Below are 26,327 nucleotides of genomic sequence, written 5' to 3'. Positions count from 1 at the left end.
GATCTGTTATTCCGGAGGATCGCCCACTTCATCTTAGTCTCCCTGTTGGATGGACACATTGGGGAAGGGAAACGTCCTTGCTATTGTAAGAGGGGGACAATGGGCCAGAGAAAATATGTGAGGACAAACAGCAGAAGGCAACCGGCCCCAGAGCTGGAGGCTTCGCTGGTGCGCGTGCCCCTGAGCACAAGACACCTGACAGGGTGGTCCTCTGGTCCTGCGGGCCAAGTATGCCCTGCCCTACTACCTTGGGGACAAGGGACAGGGGATGCCACTCCTTTTGAAATAACCACATGATGGCTTTCTTCTTGTGATGTAAACAGAGAGAAGCAGAAGAAGCAGCCGGCAGCCAAGGGTGACACGGAGGGTGGTGGCCCTGTACGATTACGACCCCAGAGAAAGCTCACCCAACATCGACGTGGAGGTACGTGGCTGGTCCCTGGGCCTTTCCCTGCAGAGCTGTTGGGAGCCACGTGATTTGCTCTCTCACCTCCAACTTCTCTGAACGTGTCCATAGGGAGGGCGACCAGACCAGTAAATGGTAGGAGGAGATAGATAAGGGGCACAGCAGCTATGGACAAACCTCATCGCTGTGGCCCGGGGTCCTCGTACAGGATGCTATGGGAGGAGCAGTCTGTGATCCTCGTCCTCGTCCTCGGGGGATGGCTCTGTAGGGTTGTCTTGAAGGGAGAATTAACAGCCCACCTTGTCTGGGCCCACCTTGTCTGGCTGTGTCTGAGTCCATGACCCACAGTTTTCATTAGGCCCGACACGCTGCCAGCTCATGGTTCAGATTCAGAGCTCACTCTCCAAGCATTTCTGTGCAGACCTGATTCCTCGGGGACACCTGGTGGCGTTGAGATGTCAGCTTCCTTCCCTCGTCTACATGGTCAGAGATAAACCCACATATCCTTCGTCTGTGTCTGCATCCTGCATTAGAGTCCATGTGCCTGTCTCTATGCTGGTGCCTGGCATGTCGCAGACACTTCATAGACAAGTCATAATTGAGTAAAGGTCTTTGCACTCAGTGAAAGGTCCTTGCACTGCAGAGGATGTTTCCCTGAAATCTTGGGTTTTTCATGTTAACTCTTTGACTAGTTTTAGAAGGGAACCACAGGGGTGAGGGGAACACAGCAGCAGTGCCAAGTTCTGGTGAGGATGGGGAGGTGGCGCTTTGCCTGGAGGCGGGCTGTACTCTGAGCCCATCTTCGTTCCCAAGATGCTGTGCACAGAGGTGCTCGTCGGCTTCCTGCCCTTCCTCCCTGTTTGATTGAAAGAGCAGGTCGGTGCCACCATAATAAGAAAAAAAAAAATCAGTAGAGCATTCGTGAAGAACGTGTTGAAGGAAACCAGCAACTCTGTATGGGAAGGTGTTAACCTGACCTGCTCTCTCCACAGGCAGAGCTCACGTTTTGCACGGGGGACATCATTACTGTTTTTGGTGAGATTGATGAAGATGGATTTTATTATGTAAGTTTTTGAAACATCAAAAAACACCGTTTGATTCATTTCGTATGTATATTTTTGCTTGTGTGTTCCTCCCCCTAAAATTACCTAAATGCTTCCTCTGGCTTTCAGAAAGGTCCCTGTCCCAGAGGTTATGATTCAGGAAGGTGGGGCTGTGAGCAGCTCTGTCCCTTCTTCTCTGACAAGGGCACTGCCCATGTCCATAAGCTTAAACCAAGTATACATATTCGTATTCTCCTACTTAGAATTGTCTTCCATCCACACATGTACCAAACAATTTAACTTTCTGGTTATTTATAAGGTATACCTTTTCATACAGAGGAAGGAAGGAATGCAAATAAGCAAAGTTAACACCCAGTCCACACCAGCAGAGTGTGGGACTCCTTGCTGACCTTCCTCTGAGCTCGTGGCAGCCGGGCCAGGTGAGGAGCAAGGGTCCTGGCTCAGAGCCCAGGGTCCAGCGACCTCCTTCCTTTCCCAACATTTCCTGAGGAAAAGAGAGAAAGAATGTGGATGGGCTTCTCTTGGTGCTTCTGCACCTGGGGCCCCTGGGTGCCTCCATCCCAGGCCCGAGCCTGCAGGGCCATGAGGGAGCTGACTAGTGGGCCGATGCAGGTGTGGCTTGAGACAGGGCTGCCATCCTGCCCCAGGATCCCCATCTTCCCCATCCCCCTGCCATTTTAAAAAATTGCAACAGCTGGGAAAGTGTCAAGTCCCCGTAAGGTAGGTTTCCCTTTGAGTCCAATGAGTTCACAGCCTCAGATGTGCATGGAGTCCAAGTTCCTGATTCTTGCAGGTCAGTGTTCAGTGCGGCTGCTCATGCTCTGTGCCCCATTTCTTTCTAGGTGAGACTGTAAAGGGTCTGCCAGTGGGCAGATGGCAGGCTTCCCTGTCCTGTCACGGACTCGAGAGTGGGTGGGCGAGAGAGGTGGGAGCCCCCAAGGCTGAGGCACAGGCTATGGGCCGGTCCAGGTGATGCAGGAGAGCAGTTGGAGGCGGCTTGGGTGCCAGAGCTCGGGTGGTTAGTTGGGGTGAGTGTGTTGTCCACGAAGATGCCCAGATTCTGCCGTGGGTGTTAATAGGATGGCGTGTAGGAGGCCCAGAAGGATGGAGGGGAAACAGTAAACACCGTGGGCATGTCCATCCCCCCTTCTGCCCAGTGAGCCCAGAGCCAGGGTCCATCTGGATGCCTGGAAGTGCAGGACTGTCCTAGGTCTGGGTGCTCACGGGCCTCATGACCTGAACGTGGTGCCACCGGGAATTTGAGGATGAGGCTGTGCGTTTTCACAGAACATGGTCCCCAGATGCGAGCCATCTACTCCACGTGGTGCCCGCCTGAAGGAGCAGACGTGGCTGATGCTGGAGGGGACTCTGGCTGAGGTCTGGGCTGTGTAGACATTGGAGTGTCTGCGTGTAGATGTGCTTTGTGACCCTTGATGTGGGAGAAATCCTCGGGGGCACTTGTATAGTAATGTAAGCAACGAAGACGTCCTAGAGAAAGTCTTTAAGGGACACCAAGAGAGAAAAATGAGCTCCTAGGGGAGGCTGAGGAAGGAGGATTAGAGTGGTCGCCAGAAAGGGGACAGAGGCCTCCAGGGTCGCAGAGAGGGCAGGTGGCCAGACCGGGCACGTGTGTACCGGGCTCAGGAGGGATTCTTGCTGGGAAGACGTGGGAGATACCCGGGGGTACCTCTCTTCTTTAATTTTTATCTTCAATTGTGGTAAAATACATACAATTTGCCGTCTCGCTGGCTTCTAAGTGCCCGGTGCGTGGCGATGCACACACTCAGGCTGTCGGGCAGCCATCGTCACCATGTACCCCCAGGACTCTTCCCCTCTTGAAATCCTGAAGCTCCGTCCTCATGAAACACTAGTTACCCTGCATCCCTGCCATCCTCCAGCACCGGCACCCCATCTCCTCGCCGTCCCCACGAATCTCCCTGCTCACAGGGCCTCACGGAAATGCAGCCGCACACAGTGAGTTTTTTCACGCCTGCCTCACCTCACTGGGTGGAGCATCGTGCAAGCCAGCATCTCCTTCCTTTTCAAAGCTGGATGCTACTGCACTGGGTGTATATGCACTGGGTGCACTGGGTGTATATGGCTTGGCTCCCTGTTTGTCTATCAGTGGACACTTGGCCCCTGCGAGTAATACAGTGATGAACATGGTGTGCGAACATGGCTCTCGGGCCCTGCTTCCACATCCCCTGGGTCCCGACCCAGGAGTGGAATTGCTGGGTCATATGCTAAATCTGTGTTTTACTTTGTGAGGAGCCGCTGGACTATTTTGCCCTCAGCAGTGCATAAGGGTTCCGATTTCTCCATGTATTCGGCAACACTTTTTTTTTTTAATTGGTGTTTTGTTTTTGTTTTGTAGTAGCCGTCCTCATGGGAGTGAGGTGGATGTGAGGTGGAGCTTGTCATTTTGATCTGCACTTCCCTAAGATGTTAATGTTAATTAATGCTGAATACCTTTTCATGTGCGTTGGCCATTTGTGTGTCTTTTGCGGGGAAATATCAAAGTCAGTCCGTTGTCTGCTGCTGTTTAATGGGGCTCTTGTGTTGAGTTCTTTGTGTGCTCTGGACATGAAGCCCTCCGTAAATAGCTTGCAGATATTCTCTCATCCATCCCATAGGTTCCCTCTTTGCTCCGTTGGTTGTGTCCTTGGATGCGGTTTCTAATCCGGAGGGAGTGGGCTGCCCATCTCATGCTGCCATTTCCTAGACTTGCAAACAGAGCAACAAGCTCCCATGTAGTCTGGGGCCAGCCAGCCTGGGACTTGGTTTTGGGCACTGGTGGGCATTGGGGATGGTGGGGAGGAAGTGACACAGTGGCTATTACCCACTTGGTACAGATGTCCTGTGGATGGTGACCTCAACTATGTACCTGCATAGATATGTGAGAGAAAGTTCTGGAAGGGAATAGATGAGCCTGAAGAGTATTACTTTGAGGAGGTATCAACGGACGCTTTCATGTCCTCCAGATTGTTTACATTTTTAGAGTGAGAACGTGGTCGTCCGTGGGACAGATCGGTAGCTCTCTGTCTGGCCTGCACACTGGACCACCTGTTGGCTGCCCACCTCCGCCTCTGCTTTGGGAGGGGATCAGCCTGTCTGGATTGGTGCGCCTGTGCAAATGGTGTTTTTAAAGATCCCTATGGATGCTGAGGTCGGCCAGGGTGAAGGGCCACTCCACTGGGCGGTCCTGAGGACTGGTCCTGGCAGTTGCCTGAGCCCTGTGACCAAACCACAGCTTCCTCAGCTCCACCCCAGACAGGCCCCCGGGGAGGGGACAGGACCCTGCCCCATAAGCATGTCCCAGGGTTGTTCTTCTGATCAGGGTGGTTTGGAACCACCGGACTCCCTTCGACTCCTGAGCCAGAACGAACCTACCAGGCAACTCTACCTGGAGCTCTGCCCCTGCGACCAAAGCAAGAGGTAGGTTTTGGGAAAGTAGAGTAATTCATCCGTCTGTGTTTCTAGGGGGAGCTTAATGGGCAAAAAGGCCTTGTCCCTTCGAACTTTCTGGAAGAAGTGCCTGACGACGTGGAAGTCTACCTGTCTGACGTGCCGTGCCACTACCCCCGAGACACGCTGGTGCGCTCCAAGGCAAAACGGGTAAGCAGACACTCCCGACACTTTTGACTCCTGTCCCACTCTGCCACATACGGTTTAACAGAGTCCTCGCGTGGGTGTTTGTGCATCTTAGGCTGAAAAGCCTATGCCCTGAATCCTTTTTCTCTGCCCTTTCATGGGGGTTGTGCCTAAAAATTCTAATTTATGCTTATTTCACAAAAACTGCCCCTCTTGATTCTAACCGATCTGCCTTTCCTCACCAAGGGAGCCCTCATCCTACACTGTAGATGCACATTCCGGTTGGGCTGAGAGTGAAGGGGATGACTAGCCCTTCCGTTCGGTGGCCAGGCTGGCCATTTGTCCTGCTAGGGTTTTAGTTCTCTTACCAAACACCAGAGACCTTGTCCAGCATAATTAACTATTAGAGAACATTCATGTGTAGTGTCTCATTTTTATTTTATTTCATCACTGCCAGTTTTTATATATTATATTTTTATATATATATATTTTTATTTCTTTGCTCATCTGCTTGGAAACAGAAGAAGAGTGTTCATTTCACACCTTAATCAGGCACTCTAGCCTCCACGTAAGTGAGCAGCTGAAGATACCCGTGCAGGTAGCGGTGCCAGCGGCCTTAGCGGACTAGGGCGGGAGATGCAGGGCTTCACTGTGGGGTTAAAACAACAACAAAAAAGAAATATGTCTCAAAAAAACATTGGACCTAAAATAGTAGGCTCTTACTCGATCTCAGTTGTAAAGCAACTAGATTTGCAGTCAAACAATCATCTTTACTACTCATTTCCTACCATTTACATTAAGAATATTTCAAAGGCCAACATTGGGAACATATTTCTTAAGAGGCTAATTGTTTGTTTACGTAGAGAGTGTTCCGACGTCTCCTCGTAACTCAAGCTGCATATTGCATTGTTGGCCGCTCTTGGAAAAAAGCACAACCTAAACAATGATGTTTACCATAGGAAAATTTTCCTTTAAAAACACATAACTCGAGATCAAGCAGATGAGCAGTGAGCACTGAGCGATCCAGACTTGGCTCTGAACACGCCGCCTGCCGGCTTGACTCCCCACGAGGTGCCGTCAGGTGGCCATACCTCTATCTTTCGAGAGAGCATCTGCTCCTCCCTAAAGCACAAACACGTGTTCTGAGCACACGGGCGTTTGCCGCGAGGCCAATCTGCCTGGGCACCAATGCAATACTAGGTTTTACGAGACATGCAGCTGCACTGATTACATTAGATGGAACAGATGGTATCTTCAGGTGTACTTTGGGATGCTTTACTAGGTGTTTTCCATTGGAACTAGACCTTGATTTTAAATCCAAGCAAGCTTGAAGCCCTTGGCTCCCATCACGTGCCTGCTGGCTACTGAACACTCATGTTAGGCAGAGCTTTGTGTGGAGAGGTGAGGGAGTGCAGGACAGGAGACTCTGTGCTCTCAGGTGCGCACCGGGGTGCGCCCAGATGGGAGGCGGGCGCCAGAGCCCCCGCTGCTGAGTAAGCCCACAAAGCACACAGAGGCACTACTGTGCGCTCCCTATTGGCAAAAATTCATCTCCAATCACTTGGAAATAACAAAAGCATGCGATAAGGGCCTTTAAGCTTCCTTTGATTATGATTGAGGTTCATTTTAGTTGTTTTTTTTTTCCTTTCAACCGGTGTGCCATCTGCTACAGTGTACTGACTCCCCAGGAATGCACTCTAGAAGATCAGCATTCTCTATCCTTTCCCCCACCCCCGCCCTGGCCCCACACCCCGTTGCTTTCAAAGTTCCCTTTAAGAACTTTTGCTTTTAAGGTTACTGATGGGTACTAGGCCAATTTCACTATAACCTAATCCCCCTCCCCCCCTCCGCTTTTGGTCTTAATTTACAAAGCACATTATTACCTAGCTCTGTTTTGCCAGAGCAATGGCATCCCCCTTCCCCAAAGACAAAGAAACCACAGACCAAACGCGGATGGCTAGACCCTCCCTCTTAGGCCTGCCGTGGGGAGGGTGCGTGAGGCGAGGCTCGTGGCATCCTTTAACCCCAAAGGAAGTCACGAGCCATCCCTTACCTTTCCTGGTGGGGAACGGGGCAGTGCAATGTTACCAGCGGATGGATGTTGTTGGCGCTCACGCACTCAATAAACTGTCACACTGTACCTACTAGGTTCCTCCTGAGGGTTCAGGTACAGCAAGGAGAGCGCCATCCCCCACAGCCCATCTCCATTCGGGGTCACCTCCGTCATCTATGGGTACTGGTAGTCCTGGGAGAGGCAGGGAAATGTCCTCGAAAAAGAAAAAGGGGCTGCTTTCCAGAGGCAAGAAACTGCTGAAAAAGCTGGGTGCAGTGAAATGATCCATGTGCTTTTGGACAACTCCCCAATCCATGTAATTCTCTTTAATTCCAAACTAGGGCTTTCATGACTCAAGTACTTCCTAAAAAAACACTCTCCTCCCCTGACACCAGTAGAGAAATGCTCTTTGCACTACCATCCACTTTAAGCCAACTGCAAGGACAAAGAGCCGCTGGTGCTCCCTCCCAGCCTCTCCGACCGCTCTTGCCTGCGGCCTGCCGGGAGGCGGGGTCTCCCCGACACACAGGGGCCAGTAGCTTTTTGTGGCTCACTCCCCACCTGTGCTTCCGGTCTCTGTGCATTTGTCATCCGCCCTTAAAGGAATGGTTTCCACCTTCTTCCCTTTGCAAAATGCTTGCCTCATGACGCATAACTCACTTTAACTCTGGTCTTGAAATTCCTAGTTTAACCGCCTTGATGTTTTGCCTTATTAATGCACAATGATTTGTACTGTCTAATAAAAGCTACGGTGTACACTTTGTATGTGTCGTGCATTCAGTGCTCTTCATTCTCACAGACACAGTGCTTTGAAATCCAGTTGTACAGGCTGCGCATTTTGAACCCCGAGCTTTTTGCCTTCCCAGAGTGAGCCGGGCGACACACAGGAAATGTTTACTTACTTAGATCATTCAGAAAAGAGAGAAAAAGTCACTTTGTTTGGAGAAGCACCACTCCTTCAAGCTGCCCCAAAGCTGAGATATGCTCACTGCTTTCAGTGTTACATGTTGTGGCACATGGATTGATGTCACTTCCATGATCTGTCACATGCCATACACAGACCCCCCTCCCCCGCCCCCCAGCAAACAGCACACAGCAGAGCAGTCCCCATGATGCACACGCCACACCCACAACATCCTAAGCTTAAGTCTGTTTGAAACGGCTCCACACCAGTCTTCATCATTGGCACTTGAACAAGAGACTTACAAAGTTGCTGGCAGATGTATTTGATTGGTTACTCTTTTGTATTTCTTGTCCACTTGTAAATTGTTTTTACTCTTTATACATACTTTTCAGACTGCCTTTCTTTTGTAATTTATGGAAGGTTTATAAATGAATGACTAAGCTTTTCCCATTGTGTCTTCAAAAATTATATTGTAAATTGTAATATATTAGTATGTGGTACATTTATTAAAAGGAAATTAGTCTGTGTGTGGTTCAGTACCGTGAGCGTGTGTGCATGTGTACAGCTAGTGTAAGATATTTTATAGAAATAAAATTTGTTATTTTATACAATGCCGTTTCTTCTGTATCTTTGTTTTAAACACTTCTTATGCTGAGTGAAATAAGTCAATCGGAGAAGGACAAACATTATATGTTCTCATTCATTTGGGGAATATAAATAATAGTGAAAGGGAATAAAGGGGAAAGGAGAAAAAATAAGTGGGAAATATCAGAAAGGGAGACAGAACATGAAGACTCCTAACTCTGGGAAAGGAACTAGGGGTGGTGGAAGGGGAGGAGGGCGGGGGGTGGGGGGGACTGGGTGGCGGGCACTGAGGGGGGCACTTGACGGGATGAGCACTGGGTGTTATTCTGTATGTTGGCAAATTGAACACCAATAAAAAATAAATTTATTATTAAAAAAATAAAAAATAAACACTTCTTATCAGAGCAGCCTCGTGGGATTCCGTTCTCCCGTGCAAACAAGAAAAACTCGATGGCCTTGCCTTTTCTGGCACTCCCTCTTTTCTAAAATCGTTGTGACCAACACTCAGGGAGTCATTTACAAAACGCCGTCACTCTTGCACCATTGGCAACAGCCTGCCGGGGCCAACAGAAGTGATTCGCACTGAGGCGATATTCTTTGCGCAAGAGGAACACTCACATACAGCTGAGGCTTTGCGGCTGAATTCAAACCCTGTTTGTAATATTTCCTGGGATGCCTGGGTGGCTCAGCAGTTGAGCATCTACCTCCGGCTCAGGGCATGATCCCAGAGTCCTGGGATCGAGTCTCACACTGGGCTCCCAGCATGGAGCCTGCTTCTCCCTCTGCCCATGTCTCTGCCTCTCTCTGTGTGTCTCTCATGAATAAATAAATAAAATCTTAAAAAAATTCCCTTTGGCAACTTTACAATTCAGACGATGTGAGTAGAGAACCCTGCGCAATCTTATTGCTGAGCCTCTGCCGAAGGCCAGAGGGCATAGAGTTTTAGTTATGCGAGATGAATAAACTTGGAAGAGCTAAAATAAAAAAAATCCTAGATCAAATGGAATGTTTTAAATTTAAAAAATAAATTCCAGTTCAAGAAATACTGAGGTAAGAAATTAGGGTCTAAACGACCTCATGGATGCATTTTTTGCTACTACATGTCTAAAGATGGTGAAAATGGTAAATTTTCCTATGTATACTTTATTTACCATGGTAAAAAACAATTGGTGACAATTTCTCAAAAAAAAAAAAATTAGCAAAGGTAGCCAGGACTAATGTTCTTCTAAATCTTTTGAAAATATTTACAAATATCCCCAAGTATGGAGGCATACCCAAATGTAGGCAAAACTGAAGCAATAATGAGCAGACTTAGCTTTGATGAATACTACAGAAAACTTACGGAGTACATGATGCAAACTGTATATAACTTCTAGAGAGAAGGAAAATGCCCAAACTCCGGAGGCCAGCAGTTTCCTGATAGCAAAACTAGACGAAGACATTACAAGAAATCCACAGACCAAGTGCACCATGAATTTTTAAAAAGTTCTTTAATGAAATACTTGCAGATTAAATCCAGCAATATATTAAAAGGATGATTTATGCTCTATGCCCAGTTGTAGCTCATCCCAGGAATGAAGGCTGCCTTAACTTTCTGGAAAAAAAATCCAACATACTTTATTGTACTACTAGAGCAGAAGGCAAAAGATATCTGATCATTTCAGTAGATGCAAGGGAAGCATTGGACAAAATTTAACACCTGTTCAGGAAACCAGGAGAAGGAAGGGATTTATCTCAACTTGAAAAAATTAGCAGCCAACACCATACTTAATAGTAAAAGACGGGCTGTGTTTTTTCCATCAAAACCAATGCAAGGACATCCATTTGACCACTTATGTTCAACATTACACATGCCACAATTAAGACATCAGCATAATAAGGAAAGAAAAGTCATATACTTCGGAAAGGAAGAAGTAAAATAGTCTTTGTTTGCAGATGACGAAACTGTATATAGAAAATGCTAAGAGAGCTACAGAATGTGTTGGGAAGAAGAAGTGCATTTGACAACTTCTGTGCCCCCGGGGGAGCAATGAGGTCAACATACACACATCATTGGTATTTCTACAAACTAGCAGGGAACAATTACAACAGAAATTAAAGTACAAAGAGAAGTGGTATAATAATAAAAATATATGTAATTAGTTATGTTCTCACCAAAACCATGATATACTTAGGAACACGTTTAACAAAACATGAGCAAAACCTGTTTGCTGAAAATTATAAAACATTGCTTAGGGCTCTCTTCCTCTTCGGAGGCGGAGAGCCCGTTTGCGCAAACGTCCAATAAACCCTCTTGCTAATTGCATCTGCCTGTCTGGGGTCTGAGTTTCTGGGGTGTCCGCCGGGACACGTTGGCACCCGTGAGCCAGGGTCCAACATTTGGGGGCTCGTCCGGGATCCGAGACGCCCCAGGCTCAATCCTAAGACCGGTAGGAGGTAAGACCGAGCTCGCTAAATGTCATATCTGTCTCGTCCTTTTGTCTGACTGGCCGAGTCTGTGCCGGGTCTGTATTGTGCCTGCAGGACGCTGTACTCTGTATTCTGTTTTTGGACCAGCGGGGGAGGCAGACGTGCCCTGAGACCCCTGGTCCCCCTCCGGAGTCGGACTCCGGAGTGGTCTGGAAGAGGAACCGAGCCCCGGCACTCCCTCCTCTTCGGGGAGGGTCGTTGTTCGCGACCGCTCCCATCTGAATCTGCCGCGCCAGTCCTGTCATTCGTGTGCGTCTGTTCATTCTGTGTCTTTCTGGTCCCGCTCCGGAGTCGGACTCCCGAGTGGTCTGGAAGAGGGAGGGAGCCCGGCACTCCCTCCTCTTCGGGGAGGGTCGTTGTTGGCGACCGCTCCCGTCTGAATCCGCCATGCCGATCCTGTCATCTGTGTGCATCTGTCTGTTCTGTGTCTTTCTTCCTGTCCTCCTCCTCCCCGCTCACCTCTTTTCTACACCCGCGGGGCAAACTGTAACCACCCCTTTAAGCCTCGCTCTAGTCACTGGAAAGAAGTCACCGGCCGGGCACACAACCTTTCGGTCGAAGTCAGAAGACGAAGATGGGTCACCTTCTGCTCCTCAGAGTGGCCGACTCTCAACGTCGGGTGGCCCAGGAATGGAACTTTTAATATTGATATTATCTTGCAGGTGAAGGCCCCGGTCTCTCAGCCAGGACCCCATGGACACCCTGATCAGCCCCTGCAGACTCTCCTCACCACGGAGGAGAGACCCCGGGTCTACAGAAAAAGGGCCCCGGGGCGGATGGGAGGCCAACCCAGCTGCCTAATGAAATTGAGGACGTTTTCCCCTTGGTTGGCCCGACCTGGGACTACGACACTGCTGCTGGGAGGGAGCGGCTCCGTCTCTATCGCCAGGTACTCTAGCGGGTCTCAGAGGGGCAGGGTGACGCCCCACCAATTTGGCAAAGGTACGTGCTATAGTGCAGGTTTTCTGGAAAGATTAATGGAAGGCTACCGTATGTATACTTAGAGAGAGAGAGGAAACGCAATAAAGAACTGACTGGGATACTGGCCACCGTAGTACAGGGCTCAGGGCAGAGTAAGTCAGGACAGAGTAAGGACCTGGGAGACAAGAAGACCACGGGTTGAACGAGACCAGTGTGCCTACTGCAAGGAAAAAGGACATTGGGTTAAAGATTGTCCAAAGAAGGGCCAAACGCAGGGACCTAAGAAGCCCATTCCCGTGCTGTCCCTAGAGGATGAAGATTAGGGATGTCAGGGCCAGGAGCCCCCCCCCCCAGCCTCGGATAACCCTTAAAGTGGGGGGGTCAACCAGTGACCTTCCTGGTTGCTACAGGAGCTCAACATTCAGTTTTAACTGAGGCAGAAGGACCCTTGAGCTCTATCTAGAAGATGCATTCTTTTGCCTAAAGTTAAGCTCTCAAAGCCAGCCTATTTTTGCCTTTAAATGGAAAGATCCTGAGATGGGATTCTCAGGACAACTCACTTGGACAAAGCTACCACAGGGATTCAAAAACTCCCCCACCTTGTTCAACGAAGCCTTGCATCAGGACTTGGCAGAATTCGGAGTTGGCCATCCGGACCTCGTTCTCCTGCAGTACGTGGATGATTTGCTCATAGCGGCTAAGACAGAACAGGATTGTGTAAAAGGTATGGGGGCCCTGCTCAAGAGACTGGGAGGACTGGGGTCTAGGGCCTCCGCCAAAAAGGCCCAAATAGGCCAGAGACGAGTGACCTATCTGGGATATCTCCTGGAAGGAGGCCAGAGGTGGCTGACGGAGGGCCGCAAAAAGGCTGTAGCCCTGATCCCAGCACCCACTGATGCCAGAGGGCTACGAGAGTTCCTCGGCAGTGCCGGGTTCTGCCGCCTCTGGATACCCGGGTTTGCAGAGCTGGCGGCTCCCCTATATCCCCTCACGAAATCCAACGCCCCCTACCACTGGGGAAAGGAACAACAATTGGCTTTTGACAAAGTAAAAAGGGCCTTATTGACCGCCCCTGCCCTGAGCCTCCCAGATGTAACCAAGCCATTTGCGCTATATGCTGATGAACGCCAAGGAATAGCCAGAGGGGTCCTAACTCAGAAACTGGGACCCTGGAAAAGGCCCGTGGCATACTTTTCAAAAGAAAATTAGACAGAGTGGCTGCAGGATGGCCCCCATGTCTCCGAATAATAGTGGCTGTGGCAGTCCTGGTAAAAGACTCAGATAAGTTGGCCTTCAGCCAACCCCTCACTGTGGTGGCCCCCCCCATGCCATAGAGACAGTCATCCGCCAGCCCCCTGATCGATGGCTCTCAAACGCCCGGGTCACCCATTATCAGGCCATGTTACTGAATTCTGAGCGGATACGGTTTGGAACGGCTACATCCCTAAACCCGGCCACCTTGCTTCCAGAAACCGAGTCCCCCTCCCTAGTAATGCATGATTGCCACCAGATCCTAGCTGAGGTCCATGGCACCAGAGGGGACTTGACGGACCAGCCTTTGCCAGATGCTGAAGCAACCTGGTACACTGAGGGGAGTAGCTTTCTACGAAATGGTGAACGTAAAGCTGGGGCGGCCGTGGTAGATAATTCACTGTCCGGGGCATCAGCGAGGCAACGACCCAGTAGCAGAGGGGAACAGGATGGCCGATGAAACAGCACAAGCCGCTGCACTAGGCCCACAGGAGGATGGACAGAAGCCTTCCCCACCAAACGAGAAACTGCCCAGGTGGTTGTCAAGAAAATCCTAGAAGAAATTTTCCCCTGGTTTGGACTGCCCAAGGTAATAGGGTCAGACAACGGCCCCGCCTTCGTCTCCCAGGTAAGTCAGTTGGTGGCCAGATAACTGGGGATAAATTAAAAATTACATTGTGCATACAGACCCCAGAGCTCAGGGCAGGTAGAAAGAATGAATAGAACAATTAAAGAGACCCTAACCAAATTGACATTGGAGACTGGCACTAGAGACTGGGTCCAACTCCTCCCTATGGTTCTGTTCCGAGTCTGGAACACTCCCGCGCGCCATGGGCTAACTCCTTACGAGATTCTCTATGGAGGTCCCCCACCAGTAACGGGCTTACTAGATTCTGCTATTGACCCTCTTGCTAACACTCCCGGTTTACAGGACAGGCTTAAGGCACTCCAGATTATCCAGGGCCAGATCTGGAAACCCCTTGCGGCTGTCTACCGCCCCGGAGACACAACCTGTTCCAGATCGGTGACTCCGTCTATGTCAGGAGACATCAGTCCAGGATGCTTGAGCCCCGCTGGAAGGGCCCATACACTGTACTACTGACCACCCCAACCGCCTTAAAGGTAGACAGCATTGCTGCTTGGGTCCACGCCTCACACGTCAAGCGCGCCCCATCAACGAGCACCGCTGACGCCAGCCAGGCGGACCGGACTGGCGGACCGGACGAGCCACCCCAATGGAAGCTCCACTGCACCCAAAACCCGCTCAAGATAAGACTTTCAAAAAAATTGTTCAATGACAGTTATATTCCTACCTCTCCTAGCGCTCTTCACCTCCGCCAAAGGTGACCCTCATGCCCTCAAAAGGTTAACCTGGCAGGTACTAACGTCTGGGGGTGACGAGGTCTGGTCTATAACTAAGACCACCCCATGGGAACCTGGTGGCCTAACCTATATCCTGACCTATGCAAGCTAACCATAGGGGCCCCTAGCCCATGGGACCTAGAGGGATACTTGGACACCTCTAGAGCCCCTAACCGAGAAAGCCCTCCAGGGCGACTGGGATTAGACCCATGGGGAGGATGTGGCACGCCTGACAGAAGGGCCATGCTCAGCACTCTTCCCTTTTATGTCTGTCCCGGGTACCACAGAGATCGCAGGCTAAATCCCACCTGTGGAGGAGGGGAATACTTCTATTGTAAAAATTGGGGGTGCGAGACTAGGGAGACACAGGATGAGAGGCCCTCCTCCTCCTGGGATTACATCACTGTCAAGGCTAACTATACTCACCCGGGGTTACCAGGAACTCTGCAACACTACCGCCCCGATTTTAGGGACTGACTCTTACCTGGAGCCCCAGCCGGGAACTTGGTGGGCATGCAACAAAGGCCTCACCCCCTGTGTGTCAGCTAAGGTTCTAAATAGCTCAAACGACTTCTGTGTCATGGTGCAGATCATACCCAGGGTGTTCTATCACCCTGCTGAAACTCTAGAAAATCAGTATAATGAACATCCCACCCGTTTTTGGCGTGAACCTGTCTCCCTAACCCTAGCCGTTATGTTGGGACTAGGGGTCACTACTGGGGTGGGTACTGGCGCAGCTGCTCTGATCCAGGGCTCACGACGTTATTTAGAACTCCAAACAGCTGTAGATGAGGATCTACGGGCACTAGAGCAGTCCGTTTCTAAGTTAGAACAGTCCCTCACCTCACTTTCAGAAGTAGTACTCCAAAACAGGAGAGGCTTGGATTTACTACTCCTGAAAGTGGGAGGACTGTGTGCAGCCCTAGGAGAAAAATGCTGTTTCTATGCAGACCATTCTGGAGTCATCAGAGACTCCATGGCCAAACTCAGGGAAAGGTTAAATAAAAGACAAAGGGACCGGGAGGCCCAGCAGGGCTGGTTTGAAAGCTGGTTTAATCAGTCTCCCTGGTTGACCACCCTAATCTCTACCATTATGGGCCCTCTAGTTATCCTGCTCCTGCTGCTAACTTTCGGCCCCTGAGTCCTCAACTGGCCGCTCCAGTTCATCCGGGAAAGATTGTTTATTACCCAAGCTCTGGTATTAACTCAGCAATGTCGGGCCCTCCAAACTGAAGAAATAAATATTCCCTAAGATTTTAAGGTTAAAATCAGCCCAAACAAGAGGAGGGAATGAAGAAACCTCCCCCCTTGTAAGTAGGGCCAGCCCTAATCCAGAGGCAGCCAATCCAGGTGTCTTCCTGAAATTTTAGCAACTAAAAGCATTCTGTTTACAATAAGAAAACCATTTCCCCCCACACCCTGATTGGAATGTCCCTGAATAGGTTCATGTTGACCCTCTGTGAAATCAATAACCTGAATGCTATGCGACTCCCGAGGTTCTTTTGTCTTTAAGCGGTTTTTTTTTTCCCTTTTGCCTTTAAAAGATACCTGTAATTGCTAACCAGGGCTCTCTTCCTCTTCAGAGGCGGAGAGCCCGTTTGCGCAAACGTCCAATAAACCCTCTTGCTAATTGCAAAAAAAAAAAAAAAAAACAAAAAAAAAAAACATTGCTTAGATACAAAAGGGCTCTTAAAGCCATACAGAATATGTTCGTGGTTTAGAAGATGTAAAATTGTTAAATTTCTGATTTCTCTCAAGTGGATCTATTGATTCAGTGAATGGGGTCAAAATCCCAGCAGGCCTTTGCTTTAACTGCATTAAAAAAAATAATGCAGAAATGGAAATGATCTACGATCACCAAGACAGTCTTGAAAAAGATGAACAAAGTTGAAAGACTCTAATCACCTGATTTTGAGACTTGTAAGGCTATAGTAATCAAGACAGCGTTGCTTTTTGTAAAATGTGGACATTGAAGTCATGGGCACAAACTAGAGAGTCTTGAAGTAAATGCATATGTAGGTGGCACGTTCATTTGTAGCAAAGGAGCCAAGGTAGTTCGGTAGAGGAAAGAAATACGGTGTTTTCTAGAAATGTTGCAGAAAGACCTAGTTATTTATGAGGGGGAAAACTGTTATCTTCCATGGTGTACAAAAATTAACCCCAAACAGATCACAGTCCTAAATGAAAAAGTTGAAACCATAAAGCTTCTAGAAGAAAATGGAGAAATTTGGCCAGAAAGAGGTCTTACGTAGGACACAATAAGCACAAACTGTACAGAAAAAAAACCCTGATAATTGGACTTCATCAAATTTAAAAACATCTTCTCTTTGATATTTAGGAGAACAAAACAGCAATCTAGAAACTGGGAGGAGACTTTCATAGTGCGTGTATATCTGACAAAAGATTTGTATCTAGAATATATAAAGACATTTTACAATTCAATAAGACCAATTTTTTTAAAAAAATGTACAAAATATTTGAACAGGTCTTTTATAGAAAATGTAAAAATGGCCAGAATGCACACAGAAAGAAGCTCAGTATTCGTCAGCAGGGACATGCAAATAATAACCCAAATAATATAATGTTACATTACATGCAATTCTATCTTATTTGGGTTATTTAATTTTAGTTAGAATTTTAAAATTCTATTAAAATGGAAAAGAGTGACATCATCAAACATTGGTGAAGATGCAGAGCACCTGGAATTCGCATGCCTTGCAGGACAGAGCCAGGAGTGCAGCACTTATTACCTAGAGACCCTCAGTGTACAGATCTAGCAGCTCTGTGTCTATGCATGTACCCAACAGAAATGAAAGTATGTGTGCACATCAAGGCTTGAACAGAATTTTTAATAGTTTATTACAATAGCCCCAAATGTGAAACACTCCAAATATCCATCTATTGTTGGTTAAACATAAAATGGAACGAGCCAGAGGAGCATAGCTTAGCAAATATACCCCTTACACAGTCACCTGGATGAATCTTTGAAACACAGGACATCTCGAGCAAAAGAAACCAGACACAGAGGAGCGCGTGCTATAGGGTCTCATTTTCATACGCTTCCAGAGTAGGTATAAGCAGATCATTGGTTACTTGGGGACAGGTGAGGACTGTTTGCAAAGGAGCAAGAAGGAACTTTTTGTGGGAGGGAATAGATATTTTTCTATTTTTTTTTTATTTTTATTTATTTATTTATTTATGATAGTCACAGAGAGAGAGAGAGAGGCAGAGACACAGGCGGAGGAAGAAGCAGGCTCCATGCACCGGGAGCCCGATGTGGGATTCGATCCCGGGTCTCCAGGATCACGCCCTGGGCCAAAGGCAGGCGCCAAACCGCTGCGCCACCCAGGGATCCCTAGATATTTTTCTAAATCTGACTGTGGCAGAGATACAGGAGCGTATGCATTTGTCAAAACTCATGCAATTGCATTTGCTGATATGTAAATTATAACTCGATAAAATTGATTTAAAACAAAAGTTAGAGTACCTGGGTGACTCAGTGGGTTAGGCATCTGAGTCTTGATTATGGCTCAGGTGATGATCTCACCGTCCCGGGATTGAGCCTTGCACTGGGCCCCGGGCTCAGCTGGGAGTCTACTTCTCCCCCTGCCTCTGCCCCTCCTCCCAATCCTGCTCACTTGCTCGCACTCTCTCAAATAAATAGAATCTAATAAAAAAAAATCAGTAAAAGTTGAGTGAGAGGGAATGCAAGTGCTGTCCAGAAAGATTATGTAGCATGTGTGTTTACATATAAATCTACAAGTCCAAGCCCACTAGCCTGGGGCCAGGCAGGGAATGGCAAAGGCACGCACATTACGGCAGGTGCTTCGGGGCCGAAGATGAAGCTTGGTGGCGGCCGCCTCCTGGGCAGGTGTAGCCGCATGGGCCCCAGGCCCAGGAGCATGGTGCCCATCTGGGCTACGGCAGCACTGGCCACGCCATAGCTGAGACCCTAAAGTCGCCCTCCAAGGGGCTCCTTCCTGCCCCGATCCCGGCCCTACCGATCACACCCTGGCACCGGACGGAAACTGGAGAGCGTGGACAAGGATGGACTGGGCTGGGCCTACTCGTCCAGGTCCCCAGGAAGGAAGCAACCCAACGGCAGCGGAAGAGCTGGTCTGACTTGTTGGAGGCCTGACTGGCTGTTGCCCACGCGAACGGTGCAGGCCGCCCCCTGGAGTACTTGATCCTGCTGTCCCAGCCCCGGGGAGATGGGAGGGCACCCACGGCCACGGCCACGGCCACGTCCACGTCCACGGCCACGGCCACGGCCACGTCCAGGTCTCGAGCGACATGCTCACTAGGGGACGATGCTGGGGCCCTGCCAGTAGTTTCTAAAGCCCCCAGGTGAGCAGAATGGAAAGCAGGTGGCGGGGCGGAGAGGGTTCCCGAGCTGCACGGCCCGTAAGAAACGGGGGCGCCGCCTGGCTGCGGGGACCGACGGTTGAGCCGCTCAGTGGACAGCTGAGAACACGCCAGGTCCAGGCACTGCCTTAGAGCCGGGGAGAGCGGGGAGGGGGACCGGGTCGTGCCCCCCGGAGTCCATGCTCAAGGGGAAGAGGGGGTACACTTAGGTGACCTGGGAACACGAAGGCATAGTCAGCAGGAGGCTGAGGACAAGCGAGCCTGGATGCGAGCGGGGGCGGCGGGGGCAGAGGTGCTGCAGGGGGGCTCTGTCTGGGGGAGGGGCCGCTAGCCCTAGAGAGGCCCACGGTCGTGGGAACGGGAGGGGCGGGCTGTCCGCTGTCGGGGGGGAGCCCCTGTCTGTGGGGGAAGCCCCTGTCTGTGGGGAGCCCCTGTCCCTGGGGGAGCCTGTTCTCCGTGGAACTGGTGGAACGTGCTATCCATGGGGAGGAGCCCCCGGTCCTGGGGAGGATTCCCCTGTCTGTGGGGACGAGCCCCGTCTGTGGCATTGGTGGACCCCCGTGTTTTGGGGGAGCCTGTTGTGTGCGGTTTGGCGCCGTCTCTGGGCGGCCGCACCGTGCCTGGACCCGACGGAGCTCCCGTGGGGAGCCGGAGGTCCTCGCCGTGGAGCAGGGCATGCCAAGGAGCCAGTGTACGCGAGGGCCAGGGCGTGGGGCAGCTGGGGCCTCCCGATGCAGTCACCACGTGCCAAGCGTCTGCGATGCCCCGGGCCACTGGCAGGGTGACACTCCTGCCAGGTGCTGGAGAGGCTGGACGAGCACTGGTGCCCTGTGGCAGGAGAGCCCCATTGCACCCGTGTGGGCCAGGGGCGTCGTGGGGCCACACTGGTGCCCTTGCCCCGAGGCTTGTGGGAACCTGGGGAGGCTGGCCCAGCTGAAACGGAAAGCTTGGCCATGAGGGAAATAGATGGCTTGAAAAATAGGGAGAAACATAAAATGGTGGGAGGGGGCCGACGGAGGTCACTGGTACACAGCTGTCACTAGACCGAGTATCTGGGACCCCGAGAGGAAATCCGACCAACCCAGTGTCGTCTTGCTAAGTCCGTGGGGCCCTTGCCCAAGCAGAGCAGTTTATCCCCGTGAGGGAAGGCTCCAACAAAGCCAGGTGCATCGCTGAGTGCCCTCCACTGTGGGCGACTTGCAGGGCTGGACCCTTGCTCCCGAGGATGACATGGTCCTCCAGTGCATGCATGGGGGGGGGGGGTGACCGGAGGCCCCACGTGGAATGAAACACTGACAGACAGGCTGGACTGGCTCTGACTGACGCTAGAGCTGAATGCACACTCATCTATGGAAGGCCCCTAAAAATCTGGGGGGAAATAGGCCACCGAAGGCTATAGGGGACGAATGACCAAGGTTAGACAAAAAGCCTCTATCAACAGATGGGCAGGCTCCGTCCTGTGCATGTTAACCCCGTTCCTGAATATGTTGTGGGCGTGAATCTTCTACAGGATCCGGATCGAACCAGGCCAGGTGAATCTGGGTGGCATAACTGGAGTCATCCCTCAGCTCAAGCAGCCACATCACTACAGGCGTAAAGTCAGGAGGCTGGGGGGCCAATACCAGCAGGAGCCTAGAGCAAGGGTCATTCTGTGTGGCAGCTCCCTGGATGACACAGAAGTGACACTGAATACAATACGAACCTCCCCCAACCCTGAAATGGTGCAGGTGTTACAGGCTTTTGCTGGTTGACTGGAGACCTTTTATTCCCCATCTAGCACATATATTAAGACTTTTGTATTATTTGGTTGAGAAGGGAGTCAGTGGGCGCAGGGTGCTAATCCACAGGCGAGCACGGTGGTGAAACAAGTCCGAGCCCTGGAGTGCTTGTGCCAAACCTGAGTGGTGAGCTCCGCGTGCGCTCAGGTCAGGAGGGTTTGGCTAGGGCCCGGGGCAACGACAGAGTGAGCAATCCTCCCTTCCAGTTACTTGCATTGGTTCAGTACGGATCTGTTCTGGGAGCGCTGGTTATACTGCTGAGGCTTAGACTGGAAGGTCGTATCTGAGAGAGCCATGGGTAGGCCGAGGGGACCAGAGAGCTTTAAGAACAGAGGCTGACTTTATGGACCCAATGAAGCAAGCCCCTTGGGAGAAACTGGCCTGGTACCTGGCTTCCAGGGCTCCAGGGGGAGGAGGGAGGGGCGCTGACCAGGTGAGTAAGGAAGGTCACTGCCTGGCAGGTGCAGGAACCTCAGGACATTCGGGGGACCTCAAGAAGCGAAGCAATCCTATCTGTAGGTATTGTGCGTGTGGTGGCAAACACTTGGCTGGGCTCTTAGCCTTGAAAGGCTATTAAAAGCTCTGATAGTCCTTAGAAGTTCTAGCAAAGCAGACTCAAAAGAACCTAAATGACCAGGGACTATTCTTGCTGCACTCACATAAAGAATTATGCAGGAAAAAAAAGAATTATGCAGGTTTGATAAAAATGGACTTATTTTGCCTCTGCTATAAACAAAACTGATTTTAGAGCAGGGGGTGGGGAACCTGTTTCACTAACACACTGTCATGGGTGCTGATGCCCATTTTCACTGTCCTTGAGTGGGTTATCCTGTATCGGTAAAACTAGGCTGGATCCTTAATTCTGCCTTCCTTGCATATCTGGCAGATTTTCTACCTCACTACTTGCACACTGTAGGTCTGACCTGTAGGACCACCTCCTCAAAAGAGACCACTGTCCAACTGGACTGACCTCTTTAGGGAATGTGGAAGGACAATGCTCAGCCCGTGCCTGCAAGTGCCAAAATAATGGCTCTAACGATGGTGGCTCAGCTTAGTGTAGGGTAATGTCTACAGCAGATGCTGGGCAGCTTCTTGCTTCCCAGGTCCTAAACTCTGCCTTTCCAGCAGGAAGCAACTACAGCTCTCACTGTCCCCCCTCCTTCAACCACGAGGAATGGAGCAACGCTAGGGTGGTGCTGGCTCCTAAGAACCAAACTACTACTATGCTGCTGGAGAAGCCTGGAGCGGCTGACACCGCCCTGACCCGCCCCCATTGCAGTGTGAGCCCCCACTTCCACTGAAGCTCACAGGCAAGGAACTCTTGCTGAGATTGCTGGGGAACCCGGAGCTGCTGTTTGTGCTGCTGCTGTGGCTTAGGGCTGCCAGTCTGTTCCCGGTGCCTAGCTGTAGGGGCCTGGCAGTGTGCAGGTGGTATGGGCCAGAACGATATACGAGGAGGTGGGGGGAGGGAGCTGGGCAGGAGTGACAACTCTCACTCCCATCCTCGGGCCTCTGTTGCTTTCTCCCCTCTGGCCTGGGATCTCCCACCACGCTGGTCACTCTGTAACAACTGTGGGTGGTAGTCCAGGCTGGGCGGATAAATGCTGTGTAAATGCCCCGCATTGCCCTTGTCCACGAGTCACCCTGCGTAACTGTGTCATCATTTGGCGTGGCTTGCTCTTTTGGTTCTGAAGTACGTCTCAGGCCCGAGGAGACCTTACTGATACTCCTCTACCTTCAAACTGGGGAAATAGAGGAAGCAGCTCTGAGGCACAACAGGGTGCCCCAAAGGCCTTTTTTTTTTTTTAGGATGGAAAAAACACTGCCAGGTTTGTAGGCTGCCGGGGATAAGAAAAGAAAATGCTGATGCAGGGACAGGAGAGACATGATTATAAGGAGCAACCTCCCTGAAGAGCCAGGTGTCTTGTGCACAAGTGGCTGAGGGTAGATTTAGAAGCGAAGAGCTCTGTAACCACAAACCCACAGAAGACTCCATCTGGCGGTCCTTCGGCTGCTACGTGGAAGTTCTCAGCGGTGCTTGAAAACAGCCGAGAGCAGGGTCCAGAGTGGACAGGGAGCATGGCTATGGCACGGCAGGTGTCAGGAGGGGAGCAGGTGTAGGTGACCTCTAGGACAGCAGAGCACAAAATTGGGATAGGACTCAAGCTGAGCAGCATTCGAGGCCTCTGTTATAGCCACAGTGAAGCAGGGCTGTGGGGCACATGGGACACAACAGTAGGAAAATGCTGTACTGAACTGGTGGTTTTGCCATGTGTGAGAACGAACACGACCACATAATGAAAGCAAGCCAGGGACTGAAGTCACCACCGGGTCTGAGCCCAGGGGGTACAGAACAACAAGAGGAGGGCATGTGGATGAAGTGCGGGGCACCTGGCTGCTCTAGGCCCAGCGGACTGGAGGTGTGGCAGACACAACAGCACCACCCGAAGGCAGGAAGTGTCCTGGAAGAAAGCTAAGTGTCCTGGAAGAAAGTTAGGTGTTCAGAAGGGATGGGAACTCCTCAAACAAGGGGGCTGTGAAGACATGATGGTGAATTCCAAAAGGCTCCATGAGAAGTTCCAGAAGAGCAGAGGACGGGGTCAGAAAAAGCAATCTCAGGAGGTCCTCTCAGATTCTGAAAAAGAAGGATGATGGGAGCACTAAGCTGTGTGCCAGTGGTTCAGGGTGTGTCCAGGGATTGGGGGGGGGGCGCCTCTGGGTAACCAAGGCAGGTCAGGAGGGGTATTCTCAACACAGAGCCACGAGGGCTCTCCATGGACATGATCCCTTTTTCAGAAACTGGGTTGGAATAATATACAGCCAGATCTACACCTAGCCCTTGAAATCTTGTGTCTAATGACACCACCAATTACATGAACTTGAATCAAACCTTAAACTATACAAAAATAACCTGAAGATTTCCACCACAGCATTAGACTGCCTTTGCTGCTGGGAAATGGAAGATCTGACACAGGACAGTGAGCAAGAATTCCAGGAGCACGCTCGGTGCAAGGATCTGTGTGCTCCAGGAAATGCCACACCGAATCTACAAAACTGAACACTACCTGAGGGGTGAGGGGAGAGCCCGTGTCTGCCCCTACAAGTAGCCTCATCCCTGTATGCATTTCTCTGCAGAGCCCCCACCCAAGCACAGGATTACCTCAGGGATTCCTGAGACTGATGGGTCAGGCAAGGGCTAGGAAGGAAGAGCTTTCCCGGGTAGAATTCATGTGGACTTCTCACTTTAAGGAAGCAGCCCAGATTTCAGTCCATTTCTGTTGCTTGAAAGTGCCACAGCAGATGCCACAACAGGCCAGACTCCTGCACAGGCATTCTGTACACTGCTCTCTCCAGAGCCAGATGCAGCCACCACTGGCATCAAGGAGCTGACTGTCCTGCGTACTCCGTCTTCTGGGTGTGGCCCTCAGGACATTCCTACAGGGAGCTGTTCCTTCACCAATGCCTGCATGGGCATCCTACCACCCACTCCTGGACACAGCCCATGAGCCAGGCTCCATCCATCCAGGTGGCACATCCCTCTGGTTGCAGAAAGTGTAGATCACCAAGACTTCTAAAAGGGTGAGACAGACCACAAAACCTAGACTTCTCTGCCCATCAGTCAAAACCAATGTAGAAGAAAGCAGGAACAAGTGAGCACCCCCATATCCTCTCATCAACCAGATTCTAGGTGCTGTCTCAGTTGGCATTCGCCCAAATTCCAGACAAACCATGTGGGATGTGTCTAAGGAAGGGGTCAGCTGGTCTCCCTGAGCGGTTCTAATTCTGTATCTGGCATGGGCCCAGTGTTCGCTGTTATTACAAAGCAAAGTAGGTGATGTTTAAACAGATTAAATTCTGGAAACTACACCTGGGATGAAGGACCAAGCCAATCCGTGACTCCTTTGGCTGAAACTAATTTGAGCAGGTTTTCTGTTCCCGATAGCAAAGTCTTTTAGACTTTAGTGAGGGTCTCTTGATTACTGCAACTTTTCTAGATTTCATTTACCAATTTCTCATGGTTTTAAAGACATTAAAACCTTTACACTTTAAGAGATTGTTAAAACCGAAGAATGACACTTTAATGACCTAAAAGCTCCTGACTAGGCCTACAAATCTGTAAGTAAAAAATACCCCAAACCAATCTTCCAAGTTGTAGGGTCAGACTTCCTCATACTCCTTCATACCAGGACAGCCTCAAGTGACTTCTGTCACATAATCTGGTCTCTGGCCCTCCTCTAAAACCTCACACTTTCTGTTCTTTTTTCTTCTACTGTTTATAGCCCAAGCAGGTTAAGGAGCCTGGGCTAATAAGCCAATGACAGTGTTAACAACAGTTATGAGCTTGAAGAACTAAAAGGAAAATCAAATGGTTTTCATTCACGTTAATGAGGCTAACTCCAAAAAGGATTTATTTGATAAGACCAAGTATAATGATGTTAAGACAAGGGGTTCATGTATGAGCGCTAATGCGTAACATGCATCACAATTACAAGTAATGTTTAAAGGGGTTCTCAAAATACAGGTTTTACTCATTAACTGCATGCCAGCTCTTTGCAAAATTTCCTGAAAATTCCTACAAATACGTACATGTGAATAATTACAATCATCAACTTCCAGATAATGTCCTGCTCAGTCTGCATTTCCTTACAAGCTTGGGCTCTCAATTCTTGTCCTATGAACACTGAGGTTCAAAAGTGATGCCGATTTAGCTTTTATAAATGGAACTGTATCCTTTTGAAAGAGCAAGCTCTCCAGCATTCAAAAAGAATTCTTTAAAAATGGAAAGAAAATGCATACACTTTCAGTAAAAACAAACTACACTATTCATGGATAAGGTGATGATCCAATTTTATTTTATTTTATAACAAGTAGAAGGATGTCCCTGTTGCAAACAAAATAAATAGTAATGTTAATATAGGTTACTGACCTCTTTTTGTTAAAGAGTCTTAAAATGTTTCTTTGGACAGAAATTTAAAACTTTTCAACCATCTTCTTCGAACCCCCATACCACCTAGCCCCAAAATGAAATAAAAAAATCAGCCTACTTCTTCATAGAGTCTACCATTCCCACACCTTGTGTAAGTTATTCAATGGCAGTTTTATAACTTTAAAATAGATCAAGTAAAATAAACCCAAATAAAACCCTACCTTACAGCTGTAGTGAGTTTCCCACTTTTATGCCTTTCTCTCCTTTAAATTAAGAATATTTCAAAAAGATTAATTAATGTAGGTTTACAAAGCAGGACTTGCTCACTCCTGAAAGTACTTTCAAGTAAATTACCACTTTTCAAATAGTTTAAGAAAGTTTGTTTATAATACAAAGTACGGTATCCACATTTTTTTCAAAACAAAAAATTCTCACAACATATTTGAGAAGTAAACAAGATAAAATATAAAACTTTAATTTTTACCTATAAGCCAGTCACAGCAGCAATGCTACACACGAGACTCCAGACCTAATTCCCTTCCCAAGTTTCATCTAGAAAGGTAACAGCTAAAAAAAATAAAAACTTTAAAAAAATCCCAAAGTTACAACTTCAAACAGAAGAAACGGCTGCGTTTCGTCGTCTCCTGAGGG

The 26,327-nt window shown here is 49.6% G+C and overlaps 1 protein-coding gene across 10 annotated transcripts in view; it reads left to right on the top strand.

Annotated features, from left to right (window-relative positions):
- The window catches only part of RIMBP2 (RIMS binding protein 2), a 219,914-nt gene extending 211,317 nt beyond the window's left edge, over positions 1–8,597 (top strand). For 6 of the 10 annotated variants that reach the window (XM_041729431.1, XM_041729432.1, XM_041729430.1 and 3 more), the window contains 4 exons: positions 324–424; positions 1,399–1,470; positions 4,951–5,085; positions 7,210–8,597. In XM_041729431.1, the coding sequence (XP_041585365.1) occupies positions 324–424; positions 1,399–1,470; positions 4,951–5,085; positions 7,210–7,398 (497 nt within the window). In that variant the 3' untranslated portion in view covers positions 7,399–8,597. Of the gene's footprint in view, positions 1–323; positions 425–1,398; positions 1,471–4,950; positions 5,086–5,582 lie in introns of all 10 variants that reach the window. The other 4 variants (XM_041729429.1, XM_041729438.1, XM_041729437.1 and 1 more) reach the window with 2 other exon arrangements.
- Positions 8,598–26,327: the final 17,730 nt, after the last annotated feature.

The sequence above is a fragment of the Vulpes lagopus genome, chromosome 14, assembly GCF_018345385.1.
Source record: "Vulpes lagopus strain Blue_001 chromosome 14, ASM1834538v1, whole genome shotgun sequence".
NCBI lineage: Eukaryota > Metazoa > Chordata > Mammalia > Carnivora > Canidae > Vulpes > Vulpes lagopus.
The sequence above is the reverse complement of the archived record's forward strand: the minus strand, read 5'-3'. Positions and strand labels throughout refer to the sequence as shown.